A 22,303-nucleotide genomic window follows, 5' to 3' on the forward strand; every position below is an offset into this window, starting at 1 on the left:
AATAAACCATTTACCCGTGATCGGCTATGTAACTGTGCTGATTCTTTTTTCAATTCTTTATTCATTTATTCAAGAAGTATTTATTTATTTCGGGAAAAAGGAGAAATATATATACATATATCCCGTTGTGAAGAGATGAAGTCTCATATTAAGATGTTTGGAGATTATTATTGTGAATTTCTTTCTTTCTTTTCCTTTTCTTTTTTTTCTTTTTTATATTTGCATTACATTATAAATAAATAATTAAAATCGAAGCTGAGCATATTTTCGATGCTAAAATCAAGTACACGTAAAATAATACGATGCGCCTTCAGGTACCAAAGGAGAAAAGACGGAATAACGGCCTGTTAGTTCTTTTTTTCTTTTTCTGTTTTCCTCTTTTCATGTTGCACTGTACTTGTCAAAATTTTGTCCTACATGCACGCGTGAGGAAATGAATTGCGGGTGCAGTCTTCGGGCTCGTCTCGCGTCCAATACGCCCAGAATTTTATGGGAGAACGAAGAGGTTGTTGCATAAGTTATAAAGGGTTCCAATATAAAAGAATATGTTAGTGAGAAATGCGGAAGTTGTAGTTTTTAGTTGCAGGTTAGCGTACGTAGGCTTTTTTTTTTTTTTTTAAGCTCAAAACATTTAACGCAAAACAAAAAGGAAAAACAGAAAATGGGATGTATGAAAATGCTACAGCCTTTAATAAACCTTGAGTAAATTAAACGAGCCACCTGAAATATAAAAGGCCTTACAGAGGAGGAGAAATGCACAAACATTTAGAAATCAATATAGGCTGTAGATATCGAAAGAGAGGAAGCGCTTTGAAAAGAGAGATATAGGTTCCAAGGTACATGTGTGCGCAGCATATTTGGTATTACTGTTTGCCTTTACCAGCGGAGCTCAGCCCAATACCTTTGATGTCACAAAATATGGTGCGAAGGAGGGGTCAGATATCACTAAGGTATGAAAGTAAACTCGGTTCTCAATATCGCGACGGTATTTCCTAGATTATTGCTGTCAGGTCTTTCATTGTCGTTTTCGTTTTTAGGCTTTACTGAGTGCGTGGAAGGGGGCTTGTGGAGCAGCGGGTTCCAGCAAAGTCGTGATACTAAAAGGGAAGTACTCATTAGGCGTGGTGGATTTGTTAGGCCCTTGCAAGGGTGCCATGCATCTTCAAGTGGAAGGAACGTTGGTGGCGCCAGCCAAAGCTAGTTAGCACCGCAAGAATAGCAGGGTTACATTGAGATACCTAGACCGATTAACGGTATCCGGTGGTGGGGCCTTCGACGGACAAGGAGAAATTGCTTGGCAGCGGAAGAGCTGTGGCGGCGGATGCAAGAAAGCACTTCCAGTTGTAAGAAAATCCAAAGGCTACTTTACACATCAACGGTCATTCATAGGCCCGTCCATGGCAGTAATACTAACTACGTTTTCTCTGCGTAACTGTTCTATCAAAACTGTATCAGAACCTAAGGTTTGACTTCGTCACCAACTGCATAGTCGAGGACGTGACTTCCATAGATAGCAAGCAGTTCCACGTCAATCTCCTCGGCAGCAAAAATCTTACCTTCCAGCGATTTTCGGTGAAACCGCCGGGGCATAGTCCCAACACGGATGGAATTCACATTGGACGGTAGGAGGAGATCAACATTATTAATTCAAACATTATCACCGGTGATGATTGCATCTCCATTGGCCGGGGGAGCAGGCAAGTACGAATCACAAACGTAAGGTGCGAACACGGCCCGCCGAACTTGCATGAGTTTAGGAGGCACTTTAGGCCTCCGAAGGTGGTCTGGCCAGCCCCTATTTAAGAGCCCCATGTCCGAAACGGGCGAGTTTCCTCCCTACTTCTGACCACGGTGAGTTATTGCTATTCCATGGTTCGTTTTTGATGGTTTTCCTCCAATCTTTCATGTTTTGACAAGGTTTTTGTTGATTTGAAGATTTTTGAGCATAAAGAGCATGTTTTGAGCTTGAAGACCCAAGGAGTTAAATCTCTCCCAACTCCAAGTTAGATCGCCTCTACTCTCGATCTTCAAGAGGTGAGAGTCGATCTCTAGCTTATAGTATGTTTTAAACAAGTTTTATGCAAGTTTATGGGGTAGAAATGCATGTGTAGGCTTATGTGGAGTTTATGGGTTTAATGTGTGTTTATATGAGCAATGTATGATGGTTATGCATGTTTGATGTGTTGTAGATGGGGTTTAGGATAGTTTGGAGCCCCTAGGAGCTTGTATGCTTGAGTATGCATGTTGTAGAATAGGAAAATGCATGATTGTGTGGCTTGGGAGGCAAATGTGCATGTTGGAGCTGAGTTTCTGCCCTTTGGTAGAACTCAGGTTCGGCTACCGAAAGGACTTTCGGCCACCGAACCTGCCTGTGGTGGCTTGTTTTGGCTGCCGAACCCTGCCCCCAGAAGTTGGACTTTTGGCTCTGGAAGGGAGTTTCGGCCGCCGAAGGTGCGCCCGAACATGCAGGAGTTTCGTCTCTGGAGGAACCTTCGGCCGCCGAGAGTGCCGCCGAAGGTGCATGACTTTCGGCTCTGGAGGGCCTTTCGGCCGCCGAACCTGCCGCCGAAAGTGCCCTGTTCATCCCTCCTTTGCATGATTTATTTGATTGTTTTAAGGTGTTTTAGGGGGCTTTTGGGGAGTATTTCAGAGTCATGTTTATGTATGTTAGGTCCCTCATTTGAGTCCACCTATGTAGGTTCGGACCCGAGGAACCGAGGACCCCAGCAGTGAGTTCAGCTGCTTCTGTGTCTGTTAGAGCTTCAGCCAGAGGTGAGTGGAATACATTTTTATGTTTCAAAATAAATAAATAAATTTTGAGCATGATACATGCATCATGAATGCCATGAGATATACTAGGGTGCTTGCATTAGAATTCACGAAAATGTTGCATTGCATAATATGTTGTTGATGTGGATGAATGTTGGATGATCCTTTAGCCGCACTACGTTATGATATGATGTGATACGGTATGGAAGACTAGTGAGGCCCATTCTACGCCCCTGGCACTATGTAAGAGAAAGACCAGTGAGGCCCATTCTACGCCCCTTGCATATTGGAATGTTATGTTATGAATGTAATGTAAGAGAAAGACCAGCGAGGCCCAGTCTACGCCCCTGGCACTATTGGAATGAGTAGTGGGCTATTGGTGACAAGTTCATCCTCGATGTGAATTGTTTGTGCTGTGTTGCATTTCATGAAAGCATGAAATATAAATTGAATGTTTTACTATTCTGCTCACTGGGCTTTATAGCTCACCCCTCTCCCTTAACTCCCAGGCTTGCAGGTACAGGATAGACCAGGAGGTCAGCAGGAGTAGAGTTATGTTATTGTAATAACTAGATGTGGACATGAATATGATGAAATGTAAAAGTACAATATAGAAATGTAATGTAATGATTTCTTGAGGATAGAGTTGTGCTTGACTCTAGTATGTTGTTTATCCCTTTATGAGTACATGATCTTATCATTGATGTTTATGTAAACCAAACTTACTACATGTTATGTCACCCCATTGGAGCATTGATGAGGACTCCAAGGCGGGGTTAATGGTTATGATTATGTATAGTGCATGCACAGGTTGAGTTTGGTTGATGAATGGAAAAGAAAAGTTCAAAAATTTTTATATATGTTGTTGATCATGTATGGGATTAAACAGGTTCACAGGATGTATGTTAGGCTTGCTACGGGTCCCGGCAGCCTTAAGCCGATCTGGATCCTAGCGCCGGTAGCGGTCCGGTTTCCGGGTCGTTACAGAGTGGTATTAGAGCCTTAGGTTCATATGGTCGGACCTAGAGTGTCGGGCTCATAGATGTTATAGAAGGTCAAGCACAATAGGAAAGATCATGTCCACTAGGATAGGATAAAGAGTCCTGTCTTGTATGATGATGTGAAATGCCATGATTTTATGCATGTGCATTAATGCTATTTGATGATATGTGATGTATGTGATGCAGGTTCATGTGTTTCCACATGAACCATACGATGCTGATGTTTTATGTGATGTGTACTGTTTTTCAGAAAACAGGATGAGAGGAACTCGTCGATCTGCACGATTGACTAGAGTACCACCCTAGGACGAGGGCACTGATGCCCATCCTCCTGCATTGCCTAGGGCAATGTCAAGTAGGTCCAGCAGAGATAGAGCAGCAAGAGACCCTAGAAGGTCTTTAGATCTGGGAAGAAGCAGATCAGTAAGGGGAACAGTGCAAGGCGGTATGTCAGAGGATATGGGGGATCAGATGGATGTGGATCAGAGGAGGGACGGGAGTTTAGGAGTGAGAATGTCGAAAGAGGGAATGGGAGAGTCCCAAGGAGGCACTCAGGCCTCGGGATTTGTTCAGCCACCTTACTACCCACCCTTTTCACATAATCTCGGGTATTCGATGGGAGGTACATCGGAATACCCCAGTTTTAACCCTTATCACTCTCAGATGCCATACCCACCTTTCTACCCACCGTACCCACAGTACCCTATGTACCCACCCCTATCTTTCTATCCAGGAACAGCAAACCCTACCCTGGGGAATGCTGCACCTCCTCCACCACCGGCAGCACCTACTGTCCCAGAAGCCCAAGACCCTAAACCTAGCTCATCTGGAGGGAGCAAGGTCAAGATGACCGACTACATGAAGCTGGGTGCTCCCCAGTTTGAAACCGGTGATGACCCGTTTGTGTACCTTGAGAGGGTCATAATGATTACAGATGAGATAGGAGCTGATGACAGTAGAGCCATTCAGATGGCTAGGTTCACACTGAAATGTAAGAAAGCCCGAGAGTGGTTTAAGAACTATGTGAACCCGAGATTGGACAGCCTATCATAGGAGGAGTTTGCAAATGAGTTTGCAGGTTGGGCTTTCCCTGACAGTTCAAGAGAATTGAAGATGATTGAGTTCGAGCAGCTGAGGCAGACGGATGAGATGAGTGTGGATGAGTTCACAGACAGGTTTTTGGAGCTGTTGCTGTTTGCCGGGCAAAATCTGGATACAGATCAGAAAAAGTCAAGGAGGTACATCATGAAGCTCCATTCCAGGTATTCCTCCTTGATTCAGTCAGTAGAGAAGGAGAATTTCCATGCCATAGTGGATATGGCTCGGAGGATGGAGGCTAGTGCTATCATCGAAGGGAAAGTCAAGCAGTCAGTGGCACAGCCTTCTGGTTCCAAGACCCCTTATAGGGGGAGGATGGACTCTTCTTCTCTGAGTTCAACTAGTAAGAGGTGGAGCAGTACCACCAAGAAGCCAAAGAAGAACAAGTTCTGGAATAAGATTAAGTCTGGTCTGGGATTAGGAAGTGGTTTGAGCTCAGGTGCAGATAATGCAGTATGCAAGAAGTGTGGGAAGCCGCACAAAGGAGTATGTCTAGTTGGGACGACAACCTGCTTCAGATGTGGGCAGGAGGGACACATGGCACGGGAGTGTCCTAGGACAGCTTTTGTGGCACAATCTCAGCAGACAGCTTCTGGTAGTGTGGCTCAGCCAGTACATCGGACTAGTGGCAGAGGCAGAGGCGGAGGGGCAGAGGCAGAGGAAGAGGGGCAGAGCTAACACCGGTGCTGAAGTCAACCTCTTCTTTAGCTCCTCAAAACTCTCTTCACACTGATCGGTCCACACAAACCTCTGGTTCTTCTTAGTCAATCTGGTCATGGGAGCTGCAATCTTAGAGAAGTCCTGAATGAACCTCCTGTAGTAACCTGCCAAACCCAAGAAGCTCTTGATCTCTGTCACTGTAGTGGGTCTAGGCCAGTTAGCTACAACTTCCACTTTCTTGGGGTCTACCTCGATTCCATTTTCTGACACCACATGCCCCAAGAAAGAGATGCTCCTCAGCCAGAACTCACACTTGGAGAACTTGGCATACAAGCTGTGTTCCCTCAAGGTCTGCAGAACTAACCTCAGATGATGGGCATGCTCCTCTACATTCCTGTAATACACTAAGATATCATCTATGAAGACAATAACAAAGTGATCCAGGTATTGGCTAAAGACTCTGTTCATGAGATCCATGAATGCTGCAGGGGCATTGGTTAACCCGAACGGCATCACAAGGAACTTATAATGCCCATATCTGGTCCTGAATGCTGTCTTCGGTACATCCTCTCCCCTTATCCTCAGCTGATGGTACCCTGATCTCAGATCTATCTTGGAGAAACAACCTGCTCCTGCTAGCTGGTCGAATAGATCGTCAATCCTTGGCAACGGGTACTTATTCTTGGTAGTGACCTTGTTCAACTGCCTGTAGTCGATACAAAGTCTAAGGGATCCATCCTTCTTTTTCACAAACAGCACTGGAGCACCCCAGGGTGAGGTACTCGGTCGGATGAAGCCCTTATCTACTAGCTCTTGCAATTGCTCTTTAAGCTCCTTCAATTCTGCTGGTGCCATCCTGTAGGGAGGGATAGAGATCGGTCTAGTTCCAGGCATCAGGTCAATTTCGAACTCTATCTCCCTAGCAGGTGGTAAACCTGGCAGCTCGTCTGGGAAAACATCTAAGAACTCTCTGACCACGGACACTGAGGCGGGCTCCCTAACCTGACTGTTCAGCTCTCTCACATGAGCCAAAAACCCCTGACATCCCCTCCTAAGCAACCTACGAGCCTGAAGAGCTGATATCAGACCTCTAGGTGTACCCCTCTTGTCTCCTCTGAAGACGACCTCTGACCCGTTCTGATCTCTAAACCTGACTACCTTGTCTCTACAGTCCAAGGTAGCACCATGGGTAGATAGCCAATCCATCCCTAGAATGACGTCAAAGTCTGTCAAATCTAGAACCACAAGGTCGGCAGAAAGGCATCTTCCCCCAACAAAAACTGGACTACACTGGCAGACTGACTCTGCCACTGACGGGTCACACTTGGGTCCACTGACCCATAGGGGACACTCTAACCCAGAGACCATCAAACCCAACCTCTCCACGACTCTCGGAGCAATGAAAGAATGAGATGCACCTGGGTCCATTAACGCATACACATCAGAACACCCAATGATGAGATTACCTGACACCACGGTGTTGGATGTGTTAGCCTCCTGCTGTGTCATGGTGAAGATCCGTGCTGGAGCTGATGGACCTTCACCTCTATAACCCGCTGAAGAAGAGGCTGCCCCTCTTCCTCTGCCTCTGCCACTAGCCTGACAAGCTTGGAGGAAAGTGGAGCATCGGAGCATGGACTCGGAGCATGGACTCCCGTGTCTCCCAGGTACACTCTTCAATGTTGTGGTGATTCCAAAGGACTTTCACCATCGGGATTTCCTTGTTTCTTAGCTTTCTGATTTGGGTGTCTAGAATCCTTACCGGCTGCTCAACATAGGTGAGATCCTCTTAGATCTCCACATCAGGCTCACTAAGAACCTTGCCCGGATCTGACACAAACTTTCTTAACATAGAAACATGGAAAACCGGATGGATTCTCTCCATTGAAGCAGGCAAGTCCAACTTGTACGATACATTCCCAATCTTTTGCAAGACTTCAAAGGGTCCGATGTACCGTGGAGCTAGCTTACCACTTCTATTCCATGGTTCATTTTTTATGGTTTTCCTCCAATCTTTCATGTTTTGACAAGCTTTTTGTTGATTTGAAGATTTTTGAGCATAAAGAGCAAGTTTTGAGCTTGGAGACCCAAGGAGTTAAATCTCTCCCAACTCCAAGTTAGATCGCCTCTGCTCTCGATCTTCAAGAGGTAAGAGTCGATCTCTAGCTTATAGTATGTTTTAAACAAGTTTTATGCAAGTTTATGGGGTAGAAATGCATGTGTAGGCTTATGTGGAGTTTGTGGGTTTATTGTGTATTTATATGAGCAATGTATGATGGTTATGCATGTTTGATGTGTTGTAGATGGGGTTTAGGATAGTTTGGAGCCCCTAGGAGCTTGTATGCTTGAGTATGCATGTTGTAGAATAGGAAAATGCATGATTGTGTGGCTTGGGAGGCAAATGTGCATGTTGGAGCTGAGTTTCTGCCCTTTGGTAGAACTCAGGTTCGGCCGCCGAAAGGACTTTCGGCCGCCGAACCTGCCTGTGATGGCTTGTTTTGGCTGCCGAACCCTGCCCCTGAAAGTTGGACTTTCGACTCTGGAAGGGAGTTTCGGCCGCCGAAGGTGCCCCCAAACATGTAGGAGTTTCGTCTCTAGAGGAACCTTCGGCCGCCGAAAGTGCCGCTGAAGGTGCATGACTTTCGGCTCTGGAGGGCCTTTCGGTCGCCGAAAGTGCCCTGTTCAGCCTTCCTTTGCATGATTTATTTGATTGTTTTAAGGTGTTTTAGGGGGTTTTTGGGGAGTATTTCAGAGTCATGTTTATGTATGTTAGGTCCCTCATTTGAGTCCACCTGTGTAGGTTCGGACCCGAGGAACCAAGGACCCCAGCAGTGAGTTCAGCTGCTTTTGTGTCTGTTAGAGCTTCAGCCAGAGGTGAGTGGAATACCTTTTTATGTTTCAAAATAAATAAATAAATTTTGAGCATGATACATGCATCATGAATGCCATGAGATATACTAGGGTGCTTGCATTAGAATTCACGAAAATGTTGCATTGCATAATATGTTGTTGATGTGGATGAATGTTGGATGATCCTTTAGCCGCACTACGTTATGATATGATGTGATACGGTATGGAAGACTAGTGAGGCCCATTCTACGCCCCTGGCACTATGTAAGAGAAAGACCAGTGAGGCCCATTCTACCCCCCTGTCATATTGGAATGTTATGTTATGAATGTAATGTAAGAGAAAGACCAGCGAGGCCTAGTCTACGCCCCTGGCACTATTGGAATGAGTAGTGGGCTATTGGTGACAAGTTCATCCTCGATGTGAATTGTTTGTGCTGTGTTGCATTTCATGAAAGCATGAAATATAAATTGAATGTTTTACTATTCTGCTCACTGGACTTTATAGCTCACCCCTCTCCCTTAACCCCCAGGCTTGTAGGTACAGGGTAGACCAGGAGGTCAGCAGGAGTAGAGTTATGTTATTGTAATAGCTAGATGTGGACATGAATATGATGAAATGTAAAAGTACAGTATAGAAATGTAATGTAATGATGTTTTTGAGGATAGAGTGGTGCTTGACCCTAGTATGTTGTTTATCCCTTTATGAGTACATGATCTTATCATTGATGTTTATGTAAAACAAACTTACTACATGTTATGTCACCCCATTGGAGCATTGATGAGGACTCCAAGGCGGGGTTAATGGTTATGATTATGTATAGTGCATGCACAGGTTGAGTTTGGTTGATGAATGGAAAAGAAAAGTTCAAATTTTTATGTATGTTGTTGATCATGTATGGGATTAAACAGGTTCACAGGATGTATGTTAGGCTTGCTACGGGTCCCGGCGGCCTTAAGCCGATCTGGATCCTAGCGCCGGTAGCAGTACAGTTTTCGGGTCGTTACAATTATTGTGAATTTCTTTCTTTCTTTTCGTTTTCTTTTTTTTCTTTTTTATATTTGCGTTCCATTATAAATAAATAATTAAAATCGAAGCTGAGCATATTTTCGATGCTAAAATCAAGTACATGTAAAATAATACGATGCGCCTTCAGGTACCAAAGGAGAAAAGACGGAATAACGGCCTATTAGTTCTTTTTTTCTTTTTCTATTTTCCTCTTTTCATGTTGCACTGTACTTGTCAAAATTTTGTCCTACATACACGCGTGAGGAAATGAATTGCGGGTGCGGTCTCCAGGCTCGTTTCGCGTCCAATACATCCAGAATATTGTGGGAGAACGAAGAGGTTGTTGCATAAGTTATAAAGGGTTCCAATATAAAAGAATATGTTAGAGAGAAATGCGGAAGTTGTAGTTTTTAGTTGCAGGTTAGCGTACGTAGGCTTTTTTTTATTATTTTTTTTAAGCTCAAAACATTTAACGCAAAACAAAAAGGAAAAACAGAAAACGAGATGTATGAAAATGCTACAGCCTGTAATAAACCTTGAGTAAATTAAATGAGCCACCTGAAATATAAAAGGCCTTACAGAGGAGGAGAAATGCACAAACATTTAGAAATCAATATAGGCTGTAGATATCGAAAGAGAGGAAGCGCTTTGAAAAGAGAGATATGGGTTCCAAGGTACATGTGTGCGCAGCATATTTGGTGTTACTGTTTGCCTTTACCAGCGGAGCTCAGCCCAATACCTTTGATGTCACAAAATATGATGCGAAGGAGGGGTCGGATATCACTAAGGTATGAAAGTAAACTCGGTTCTCGATATCGCGACGGTATTTCCTAGATTATTGCTGTAAGGTCTTTCATTGCCGTTTTCGTTTTTAGGCTTTACTGAGTGCGTGGAAGGGGGCTTGTGGAGCAGCGGGTTCCGGCAAATTCGTGATACCAAAAGGGAAGTACTCATTAGGCGTGGTGGATTTGCTAGGCCCTTGCAAGGGTGCCATGCATCTTCAAGTGGAAGGAACGTTGGTGGTGCCAGCAAAAGCTAGCCAGCACCACAAGAATAGCTGGGTTACATTGAGATACCTGGACCGATTAACGGTATCCGGTGGTGGGGCCTTCGACGGACAAGGAGAAATTGCTTGGCAGCGGAAGAGCTGTGGCGGCGGATGCAAGAAAGAACTTCCAGTTGTAAGAAAATCCGAACGCTACTTTACACATCAACGGTCATTCATAGGCCCGTTCATGGCAGTAATACTAACTACGTTTTCTCTGCGTAACGGTTCTATCAAAACTGTATCAGAACCTAAGGTTTGACTTCGTCACCAACAGCATAGTCGAGGACGTGACTTCCATAGATAGCAAGCAGTTCCACGTCAATCTCCTCGGCAGCAAAAACCTTACCTTCCAGCGGTTTTCGGTGAAAGCGCCGGGGCATAGTCCCAACACAGATGGAATTCACATTGGACGGTCGGAGGAGATCAACATTATTAATTCAAACATTATCACCGGTGATTATTGCATCTCCATTGGCCGGGGGAGTAGGCAAGTACGAATCACAAACGTAAGGTGCGGACACGGGCATGGCATTAGTATTGGAAGTTTAGGAAAGTACGAGAAGGAAGAACCTGTGTCTGGAATTTATGTGAAGAATTGCACAATATACGACACCGACAATGGCGTGAGAATTAAGACTTGGCCCGCATTGCATGGTGGCAGTGTGTCGAATATCCATTTCGAGGATATCGTAATGCAAAACGTCAGCAATCCCATCATTATAGATCAAATGTACTGCCCGCATAACGAATGCAATCGCAAGGTAACTTTTCAATTTTTATTTTTTCATAACAAGAAGGAGAATTTATATATATGGGTGTGTTACAATTATGCTAAAATATTACGACTTTTTGCAGATGCCATCAAAAGTTAAAATAAGCGACGTCATCTTCAAAAATATTTGAGGATCGTCAAGAACGCCCACAGCCGTTCAATTGACATGCAGCAGCCGCGTACCATGCAAGAACGTTGAACTTTCTAACGTTAACCTCCAGTACACCGGATCTAAGGGTCCTGCAAAATCTATTTGTACAAATGTTAAGCCTAAGATTATAGGAAAGTTGATTCCGAGAGGATGTTAATGCACTCACTTGTTGATTCTTAATTTAAACGGAGAATGTTTCTCATTTGTCTGACGAACAGTATAGTAATTTTACAAGACTATCATTACACTTTTTAAATTTAAATGAACATAGTCAGATGTGATTTCAATTTAGCTCTATCCAAAATAGATAATCAATTTAAAAAATTTACCTATTAAACAATGTGCTTCATTTTACTTAAACAAATATAAAAGCTCACCAATTACTGAATATATCAATTTTAATTGATATTAAATACTATATAAATACTTCTTTAAGACCTCTATTTGAAAAGTTAATCAACATATAAAACTTGGAATGCAAGATGAAATAATAAAAGATATATTATTGAATGAACTTAGTAATCTAATAGTGTTAAAATTCAAAATTAAAACGCGCTGTAAATTATGTTGCGGTATTAAAATTCAACTATATCAAAGTTCAAGATGATACTTTTTAATTGAAATGCTATAATTTGAAATTAATAAATTTGATATAATGGAATTTATTTTCCTGTAGTCATAGGCTTAGCATTATAATTCAAAATTCATTTTCCTTTTCACTTAAAACAATGCTGTTCAAAAATATATATAAGGTTGTTCTAAATATTTATCCTTCACTTTTCTAGCATAATTTATTTTCCTAATAAACCATTTACCGGTGATCGGCTATGTAACTATGCTGATTCTTTTTTCAATTCTTTATTCATTTATTCAAGAAGTATTTATTTATTTCGGAAAAAAAGAGAAATATATATACATATATCCCGTTGTGAAGAGATGAAGTCTCATATTAAGATGTTCGGAGATTATTATTGTGAATTTCTTTCTTTTTTTTCCTTTTCTTTTTTTTCCTTTCTATATTTGCGTTCCATTATAAATAAATAATTAAAATCGAAGCTGAGCATATTTTCGACGCTAAAATCAAGTACACGTAAAATAATACGATGTACCTTTAGGTACCAAAGGAGAAAAGACGGAATAACGGCCTGTTAGTTCTTTTTTTTCTTTTTCTGTTTTCCTCTTTTCATGTTGCACTGTACTTGTAAAAATTCTGTCCTACATGCACGCGTGAGGAAATGAATTGCGGGTGCGGTCTCCGGCCTCGTTTCGCGTCCAATACGTCCAGAATATTGTGGGAGAACGAAGAGGTTGTTGCATAAGTTATAAAGGGTTCCAATATAAAAGAATATGTTAGAGAGAAATGCAGAAGTTGTAGTTTTTAGTTGCAGGTTAGCGTACATAGGCTTTTATTTATTTTTTTTTTTAAGCTCAAAACATTTAACGCAAAACAAAAAGGAAAAACAGAAAATGGGATGTATGAAAATGCTACAGCCTGTAATAAACCTTGAGTAAATTAAATGAGCCACCTGAAATATAAAAGGCCTTATTGTAACGACCCGAAATCCAGACCGCTACCAGCGCTAGGATCCAGATCGGCTTAAGGCCGCCGGGACCCGTAGCAAGCCTGACATATAACCTGTGAACCTGTCAAATCCCATACATGATCATACATACTCATAAACCTGTAAACCTAACCATAAGCTAAACATGCATTCTACCCCAAAGATCTTCATAAAACTTGTTCAAAATATATAGTGAGCTCAAGATCGGCCCTTACCTCTTGAAGATCGAGAGGAAAACGACCCTAGCTCGGAGATGGGAGAGAGAGAGTTCCTTGGACCTCCAAGCTACAAAACTTGCTCAAAATCTTCAAAACAAAGTTGCAAACTCATAAAAATCGTGAAGAATAGAAGGAAGAAACTCAAGATCAGCGAGGGATGGCGGAGAGCTCACCTTGGCCGACAATGGGGAGAAAAGCTCGCCCATTTTGGCTAAGGGACCCTTTTATAGGTGGCTGGCCAGGCCACATTCGGGGGTTGAACGTGCCTCCGCATGCATGCCATGTTCGGCGGCCGAACATGAGGTTCGGCGGCCGAACCTGAACTTCCTTCACTTATGCTTTCGGGGGCCTAAGGCACACCCGAAGTGCATGCACGTTCGGCGGTCGAACTTGAGGTTCGGCGGCCGAACCTGGGTCTTCCTCCAAGATTATTTTCATGCAAAAACTCATTTTCTTTCTTGATTAAAAACATAAAACACATTAAAACATTTTATGAAAACATGGTTTTACCCTTCTAGAGGTCTACGACACCCGAGATTCCACCGGACGGTAGGAATTTCGATACCGGAGTCTAGCCGGGTATTACATTCTCCCCCCCTTAAGAACATTCGTCCCCGAATGTTCCTCAACTAGCACATGCAAGGCATAATACACATCATACACATAAAACACATGAAACATATAAGAATCTAACCTTAGAAAAGATAAGGGTATTGCTGGAGCATGGACTCCCGTGTCTCCCAGGTGCATTCTTCCATATTGTGGTTGTTCCACAAGACTTTCACCATCGGGATTTCCTTGTTTCTCAACTTCCTAATCTGGATGTCTATGATCCATACTGGCTGCTCAACATAAGTGAGATCTTCTTGGATCTCCACATCAGGCTCACTGAGAACCTTGCCCGGATCTGACACGAACTTCCTTAACATGGAAACATGGAAAACCGGATGGATTCTTTCCATTGAAGCAGGTAAATCCAACTTGTACGACACATTCCCAATCTTCTGCAAGATTTCAAAGGGTCCGATGTATCGTGGGGCTAGTTTACCTTTCTTTCCAAAGCGAACCACTCCTTTCATAGGAGACACCTTAAGCAATACCAGATCCCCTCCTGAAACTCTACTTGTCTTCTGCGGATGTCTGCATAACTCTTCTGTCTGCTTGCAGCAGTCTTGATCCTTTCTCTGATTATGGGTACCACCCTGCTGGTGATCTCTACAAGCTCAGGGCCTGCCAAGGCCTTTTCTCCCACTTCTTCCCAGCAAATAGGTGACCTGCACTTCCTTCCATATAAAGCTTCATATGGAGCCATCCCGATGCTAGCATGATGGCTATTATTGTAGACAAACTCCACCAAGGGTAGATGCTGCCTTCAAGAACCGCCAAAATCCAGCACGCACATTCTGAGCATATCTTCTATAGTCTGGATGGTCCTCTCTGACTATCCATCAGTCTAGGGGTGGAAGGCAGTACTGAAATCCAACCTGGTACCCATAGCATTCTGCAGACTCCGCCAAAACCTTGAGGTGAACTGGGGTCCTCTATCGGACACTATTGAAACAGGAACCCCATGCAGCCTCACCACTTCATCCACATGCACCTGTGCTAACTTATCCACAAAGTAGTTGCTCCTAACAGGGATGAAGTGAGCATATTTGGTCAGTCTGTCCATAATCACCCATATGGAGTCCAATCTGTTGGACGTTGCCGGTAACCCCACTACGAAGTCCATAGCTATATTCTCCCATTTCCACTCTGGAATAGGTAGCAGGTTAAGCATTCCAGCCGGCTTCTGATGTTCCAGCTTCACCCTCTGACACACTTTGCAGGCTGACACAAACTGTGCCACTTCTCTCTTCATAGCTGGCCACCAATAAACTTTCTTCAGATCTTGATACATCTTGGTGGCTCCGGGGTGAACGCTGTATTTTGCATTATGAGCCTCTCTCATAATGTCTCCTTTTAGCCCTATATCGTCTGGTACACACAATCGGCTCCCATAGCGGAGGATCCCCTTGTTGTCGAATCTAAACTCACTATCCTTGCCTGACTGAACAGTCCTGGAAATCTTCACTAACTCTGGGTCCTCATGCTGTTTCTGAGCCACCTGCTCCAGAAACACGGGTGCCACTCTCATCTGAGCAATCACAGCACCTGTACCAGACAACTCCAACTGTAGACCTTCATCAATGAGCTTGTAAAACTCCTTCACCACTGGTCTCCTCTCAGCCGTGATGTGGGATAGACTGCCTAGCGACTTCCGGCTTAGGGCGTCTGCCACAACATTCGCCTTACCCGGATGGTACTGAATCTTGCAATCATAGTCACTCAGCAGCTCTACCCATCTTCTTTGTCTCAAGTTCAGATCTCTTTGACTCAGGATGTACTGCAGGCTCTTATGATCTGTGAAGATCTCACATTTAACCCCATAGAGGTAGTGCCTCCACATCTTGAGTGCAAAGATTACTGCTGCCATCTCCAGGTCATGTGTGGGGTAATTCGACTCATGCTTCTTCAGCTGTCTAGAAGCATAAGCATTCACCCTTTCATTCTGCATTAACACATAACCCAATCCCACTCGGGATGCATCACAGAAAACTGTGAAATCCTCATTGCTAGCTGGCAAAGCTAACACTGGTGCTGACGTTAACCTCTTCTTAAGCTCTTCAAAACTCTCTTCGCACTGGTCAGTCCACACAAACTTTTGATTCTTCCTGGTTATTCTGGTCAGAGGAGCTGCAATCTTGGAGAAATCCTAGACAAATCTCCTGTAGTAACCTGCCAAACCCAAGAAACTCCTGATCTCTGTCACTGAAGTGGGTCTAGGCCAGTTAGCCATAGCTTCTATCTTCTTGGGGTCCACCTCTATCCCATTTTCTGACACAACATGTCTCAAGAATGAGATGCTCCTCAACCAGAACTCACACTTGGAGAACTTGGCATACAAGTCGTGTTCCCTCAAGGTCTGCAGAACCAACCTCAAATGATGGGCATGCTCCTCTACATTCCTAGAATACACTAAGATATCATCTATGAAGACAATAACAAAGTGATCCAGGTACTGGCTAAACACTCTGTTCATGAGATCCATGAATGCTGCAGGGGCATTGGTTAACCCGAACGGCATAACAAGGAACTCAAAATGCCCATATCTGGTCCTGAAAGCTATTTTTGGCACATCCTCTTCTCTGATCCTCAGCTGATGGTACCCGGACCTCAGATCTATTTTGGAGAAACAACCCGCTCCTGCTAGCTGGTCGAATAGATCATCGATCCTTGGCAATGGGTACTTGTTCTTGGTAGTGACTTTGTTCAACTGCCTGTAGTTGATACAAAGTCTAAGGGATCCATCCTTCTTTCTCACAAACAAAACTGGAGCACCCCAAGGTGAGGTACTCGGTCGGATGAAGCCCTTGTCTACCAGCTCTTGCAACTGCTCTTTCAATTCCTTCAACTCAGCTGGAGCCATCCTGTAGGGAGGGATAGAGATCGGTCTGGTTCCAGGCATCAATTATATCTCGAACTCTATCTCCCTAGCAGGTGGTAAACCTGGCAGCTCATTTGGGAAGACGTCTAGAAACTCTCTAACCACTGGCACCGAGGCGGGCTCTCTAACCTGACTGCTAAGCTCTCTCACATGAGCCAAATACCCCTAACATCCCTTCCTAAGCAACCTACGAGCCTGAAGAGCTGATATCAGACCTCTAGGTGTACCCCTCCTGTCTCCCCTGAAGATAACCTCTGACCCATCCTGACCTCTGAACTTGACTACTTTGTCCCTGCAGTCCAAGGTAGCACCATAGGTAGATAACCAGTCCATCCCTAGAATGACATCAAAATCAGTCAAGTCTAGAACCACTAGGTCGGCAGAAAGGCATCTCCCCTCAACAAAAACTGGACTGCACTGGCAGACTGACTCTGCCACTGATGGATCACACTTGGGTCCACTGACCCAGAGAGGACACTCTAACCCAGAGATCATCAGACCCAACCTCTCTACGGCCCTCTGAGCAATAAAAGAATGAGATGCACTAGGGTCCATCAAGGCATACACATCTGAACAACCAATGATGAGATTACCTGCCACCACGGTGTTAGATGCATCTGCCTCCTGCTGAGTCATCGTGAAGATCCGTGCTGGAGCTAATGGACCTTCACCTCTGAAACCCGCTGAAGAAGAGGCTGCCCCTCTCCCTCTGCCTCTGCCACTGGCCTGAGTCGTGGCTGGAGCTGCTGGCTGTGCTACACTACCTGAAGCGGTCTGCTGGGGTTGACCCATAGGTACTGCTCTTGGACACTCCCGAGCCATGTGTCCCTCTTGTCCGCATCTGTAGCAGGGTGCTGTCCCAGCCCGGCAAACTCCCTTGTGTGGCCTACCACACTTTGCACAAACTGCATTATCCGCACCAGAGCTTGAGCCACTTCCTAAACCCAAACTTGACTTGACCTTGTTCCAGAACTTGTTCTTCTTTGGATTCCTAGTGGTGTTACCCCACCTTTTGATGCCTGAAGCTGCTGCACTCAAAGATGAGGGATCTAGCCTTCCCCACCCGGGGTCTTGGAACCAGAAGACTGTGCTACTGACTGCTTAATTGTCCCCTGAATGATGGCACTGGCCTCCATTTTCCTGGCCATATCCACTATGGCGTGGAAGCTCTCCCTATATGCTGACTGAATCAAGGAGAAATACCTGGAGTGGAGTTTCATGATATACCTCCCTACAGTACTGTAACAGCCCGGAAACCGATACCCTGCCGTAACGGCTCCAAACTGCTCGGCGCTAGGATCCAGATCGGCTTAAGGCCGCCGGGACCCGTAGCAAGCCTCTAAACATCCTGAACTCTAGGTATAATCCCGTGCATGATCAAACTTTTTCATAAAACTTAAGCTTTGGTCTCATAAAAACCTTTAAACTTGTTTTCCTTACCTCAGCTTGACCTATGCATGAAAACATAGAACCTCATACCAAATGGGTCATCAAGCTTGCTTTAAAACATATCCGCTTTGGGTCAAGGGATTGGAACCCTTTCTTCCCTCACGGGCCATTCAAAACTCATAACATTTAAAACATTTTCTCAAGATCATGCATAACAAAAAGGGATTAACCAACACTCAAGGCAAAGCACAATTCTATACATCTCATGCTACAACACATGGCATATCTATACTTTTCTTAACTTGGCTCTATCTCTTTACACATTTCTCTTTCTACTCACTCATATGCTCACAACATGTCCATACATCGTCATCATCATCATGTCCACAACTAAACTATACAAGCATACAAAGCATTCATAGCATTACATAACATATCATCTCTTTAGCAACTTACATCACATACTATCTCCATAAACATATACATACAAGCATCTCTTATACATAAACATAAACAAAACAAGCTAAGCTATTACAACCAAACATGGCAACCCATGCTTGAACCTCTTCTATCCCATAGTTCTTCTGACTTACTCTGGCTTGACATACTCTGGCCCTGCAAAACTGGGGTTAAGGGAATGGGGTGAGCTACAAGAGCCCAGTGAGTAGAAACAGAGAAAAACATTTGATTTAGTTCCTCCATTTTTAAGTATATTATTATTCATTTTAATGTTCCACCCTTTTTATGTATTTTATTATAAAGACATTTTATTCAATTCTATTATTCTTCTTATTCATGCATTCATGAGATGCGTCATATCACAATTATATCACAACAAACATCTCACCCCCGCTTGAGTTCATGCTAGCAAATCTCTTCCTCTTGCGGGTGATTTTAGAGGGTTCACGTAACGTCCTTCCCCTCAGGGTTAGACATGACCCCAACATTCCCTCTGTCAAAACTTGGCCCCGAAGGAGCTCTCATGGGGCTTTCCTATATGTACTCACCCGACTGGCAAAGACTCATGACAGACTTGTGGGCTATTGAGGTCGCCTTGGTCCACCCATCACATCATATACATAGCACATTATGCAATGCGTCACCTTCGTGAAACTAGTGCAATCATCCTATAACATATAAACATGGTGCATGGGCATGGTGAACTAGTGCAAACATCCTATTACATAACATGATGTATGAGTATGCTTTAGGCATTAGATTTCTTTTAACGTAAAAGATTAAGTTTAGTTCTACTCACCTGAAGCCACTGCTCAACAAACTCTGGGTCAACTAGCACTGAAGCTAGACACCTCTCCTCAGGTCCAATCCTACACAGATGGACTCACATGAGGTACTAAACACATTCTAACAACTCATCAGAAACTTCCCAAAAACCCCTCTAAACATCACTTAAACATGCATGGAAAACAGCCATGAAAAGGCTGGACAGGCACTTTCGGCGGCACCTTCGGCGGCCGAAAGTCTCCTCCAGAGACGAAACTCGGGTAGGTTCGGCGGCACCTTCGGCGGCCGAACCCTCTCTCCAGAGACGAAAGTCAGGCACTTTCGGCGGCCGAACATTTCCTTCGGCGGCCGAAAGTCTGCTTTCAAGCCACAACTCAACTTTCGGGGGCAAGGTTAGGCGGCCAAACCATGCATCCAACGGCACGTTCGGCGGCCGAAACCACCTTCGGCGGCCGAACCTGAGTTCATCAGAACTCAGCCTTTGCACACCAGCCTCCAAAACCTTCCAAAACACCCCAAACCTCACATACTCTCTCCCAAGCATGCATACACACTCCCACAAGCAAAGAGAGCAAAGAAACTAACTTAAACTCCTCAACACATCATCACATAACATACATTGGGCATAAAACCCACATAAACCCTTAACATGCATATCTACCCATTCCAACATAAAACCTTCATAAAACTTACTTAAAACTTCATGAAAGCTCAAGGGAAACCAAGATCTACACTTACCTCTTGAAGATCGAGGGTTGGTGCGATCCCTAACTCGGAGGTGTGGAGAATTCAAGCTCCAAAAGCTCCAAGCTCCCAAAACTTCGACTTTAGCTTCAAAACTTCAAACCAAGGGTAGATCTTATGAAAACTTGAGGGATTTTGAAAGAGAAGACACACAAGCAACCAAGGGAGGGCAGAAACTCACCTGAGTTCGAGAATGGGGAGAAAACTCGCCCATTTCCGATCTGAGGGCATTTTATAGGTGGCCTGGTCATCAACCTTCGGCAGCCTAACGTGCCCCCTAAACTCATGCATGTTCGGCGGCCGAACCTCACTTTCGGCGGCCGAACCTTGGCTTGCTCCCACAAGACTTTCGGAGGCCAAAGGCGCTCCCGAAGCCTTCACATGTTCGGCGGCCGAACTTCACTTTCGGCGGCCGAACCTGGCAAACGCCTCCTTGGTCTTTCTCTTCAAAAACTCAACTCTTTTCTTTTTAAAACCATAAAACACTTAAAAACATTTTAGAAAACCTTTCCTTTACCCTTGCTCTACCCCCCAAAGAGGATCCGACACCCGAGATTCCACCGGACGGTAGGAATTCCGATGTCTGAACGAGCGGGGTCTTACATTCTTCCCCCCTTACAGAACATTCGTCCCCGAATGTTCAAAACACAAACAAACAATCAAAACCTCAAACTTGTGCTTGAACGCCACAAGCTTCTGCTGCGCTACTCTGATCCTTCTCTTCTTCTTCCTTCACCGATCTTACTCTTCTCTTCTGCTTTCTATTCTACTCTTACTCTTCTCTGCTATACTTTTACCCTCTATTCTGTCAAAACAATCGACTCTTGTTAGCTGATCCCGTAGATCATCAATCCAAGGTAGAGGTTACCTACTCCCAGTAGTAACCCTGCACAACTGCTGACAGTCGCTACAAGGGTTCAAGGATCCATCCTTCCTTTCCCTCACAACTCTGGAGCGTTCCAGGGTGAGGTACTGAGTCAGATAAAACCCCTGAACACTCGCTCTATCTATGGCACTAGGGCTGGTTCCTAGACCTGCCTACTCAGCTCACAAACCCGAGCTAGAACTCTCTACCAACCACTCCTATACACTCTACGAGCCTGACAGCTGACATCAAACTTCTAGGCATCCTACTTGGTCCCCTCTGAAGTCTACCTCAGACCCATCCTGCATTTCGATCCCGACCACCTTGCGCTGCAGACGCAAGTATCACCAGCTCCACAAGTAGAAAACCAATCCATCCCCCGGCTGACATCCAGACAATCAAGTCTAGGACCTCATGCACGGGTGGAAGGCATCTACCTTCATCGGACGCTGGCCTGAATCTCAGCCACAGATGGATCCTACCCGGGTCTACTAACCCAAAGAGAACACTCTACACCCAGAAGCTATCAACTCAACCTCTCAAAGGGCTCCTAGAGGAACAACAGAAAGAAACACACCAGAGCATAAACACACACATCAGAACATGCACAAGTGAGCATACCTGGCATCACTGCGTTCGATGTGTCTGCTCCTCTTCCTGGAACACTGGCTTGAGCCACATCACCTGCAGCTCGCTGCTGGGACCACACCCTCCTGGGCGCAGTAGGACAATCACGTGCGAAGTGCCCTTCCTGTCCGCACCTGAAGCATGCCGTTGTCCCAACTCGACAAGGCCCTCTGTGCAACCTTCCGCACCTCAAACATCTTGTAGGACTTCGGCCAGAACTCGAGCCATCTTCATCATCTAGCCTAAACCTCTTCCACAACCTACCCTTCCTAGTCCTGCCCCATTGTTTAGGGGCTCTGGCTCTTCCCCACTTTCTACCTCTCTTGGTAGCTGTACTCAGCATGGAGGGATCAACTTCTCCTGAACTTGAACTCTCAGAATCCTTAGATTCTCTCATGCAGTCCTCATCCATATTCACTTGCAGACCTACATCCCTCCTCTGCACCATAACTTCTCTGCTGACTTCAACAGACCTTTCAGGGTCTCTTGCTTTGTCATCTCCACCTGACCTCGCAAGGGGAAAAGACTCACTTTCCCACTCAGATGGATCTGACTCCATAGAGCTCCTAGCACCTTGCATCTCAGCTTGTCTGAAACACAACAGGCACACAAGCACACATAAGCATCACACCATATCATGTGGTCCATGACAAACACATGAACTCACAACACATAGCACAAAGGCAAACATAAGCATCACATCACATAGCATGGCATCATATCATGGATGAACCTGTCACCTACAGCCTACAACATAGCAAAACATGCCATGACCAACTGTGCCAAGGGCCACTCTTGGTCGCTCAGCTCA

General features: G+C 44.6%; 1 protein-coding gene across 1 annotated transcript; it reads left to right on the top strand.

Annotated features, from left to right (window-relative positions):
- The first annotated feature begins 302 nt into the window (after nt 1–302).
- On the top strand, nt 303–11,335 carry LOC110605462 (exopolygalacturonase-like). Its single transcript, XM_043952378.1, has 7 exons — nt 303–346; nt 884–950; nt 1,038–1,177; nt 10,106–10,172; nt 10,260–10,565; nt 10,678–11,193; nt 11,288–11,335. The coding sequence occupies exons 1-7, from the start codon at nt 303–305 to the stop codon at nt 11,333–11,335; spliced, it is 1,188 nt and encodes a 395-aa protein (XP_043808313.1).
- Nucleotides 11,336–22,303: the final 10,968 nt, after the last annotated feature.

This window comes from Manihot esculenta, chromosome 17, assembly GCF_001659605.2.
Source record: "Manihot esculenta cultivar AM560-2 chromosome 17, M.esculenta_v8, whole genome shotgun sequence".
NCBI classification, from domain to species: domain Eukaryota; kingdom Viridiplantae; phylum Streptophyta; class Magnoliopsida; order Malpighiales; family Euphorbiaceae; genus Manihot; species Manihot esculenta.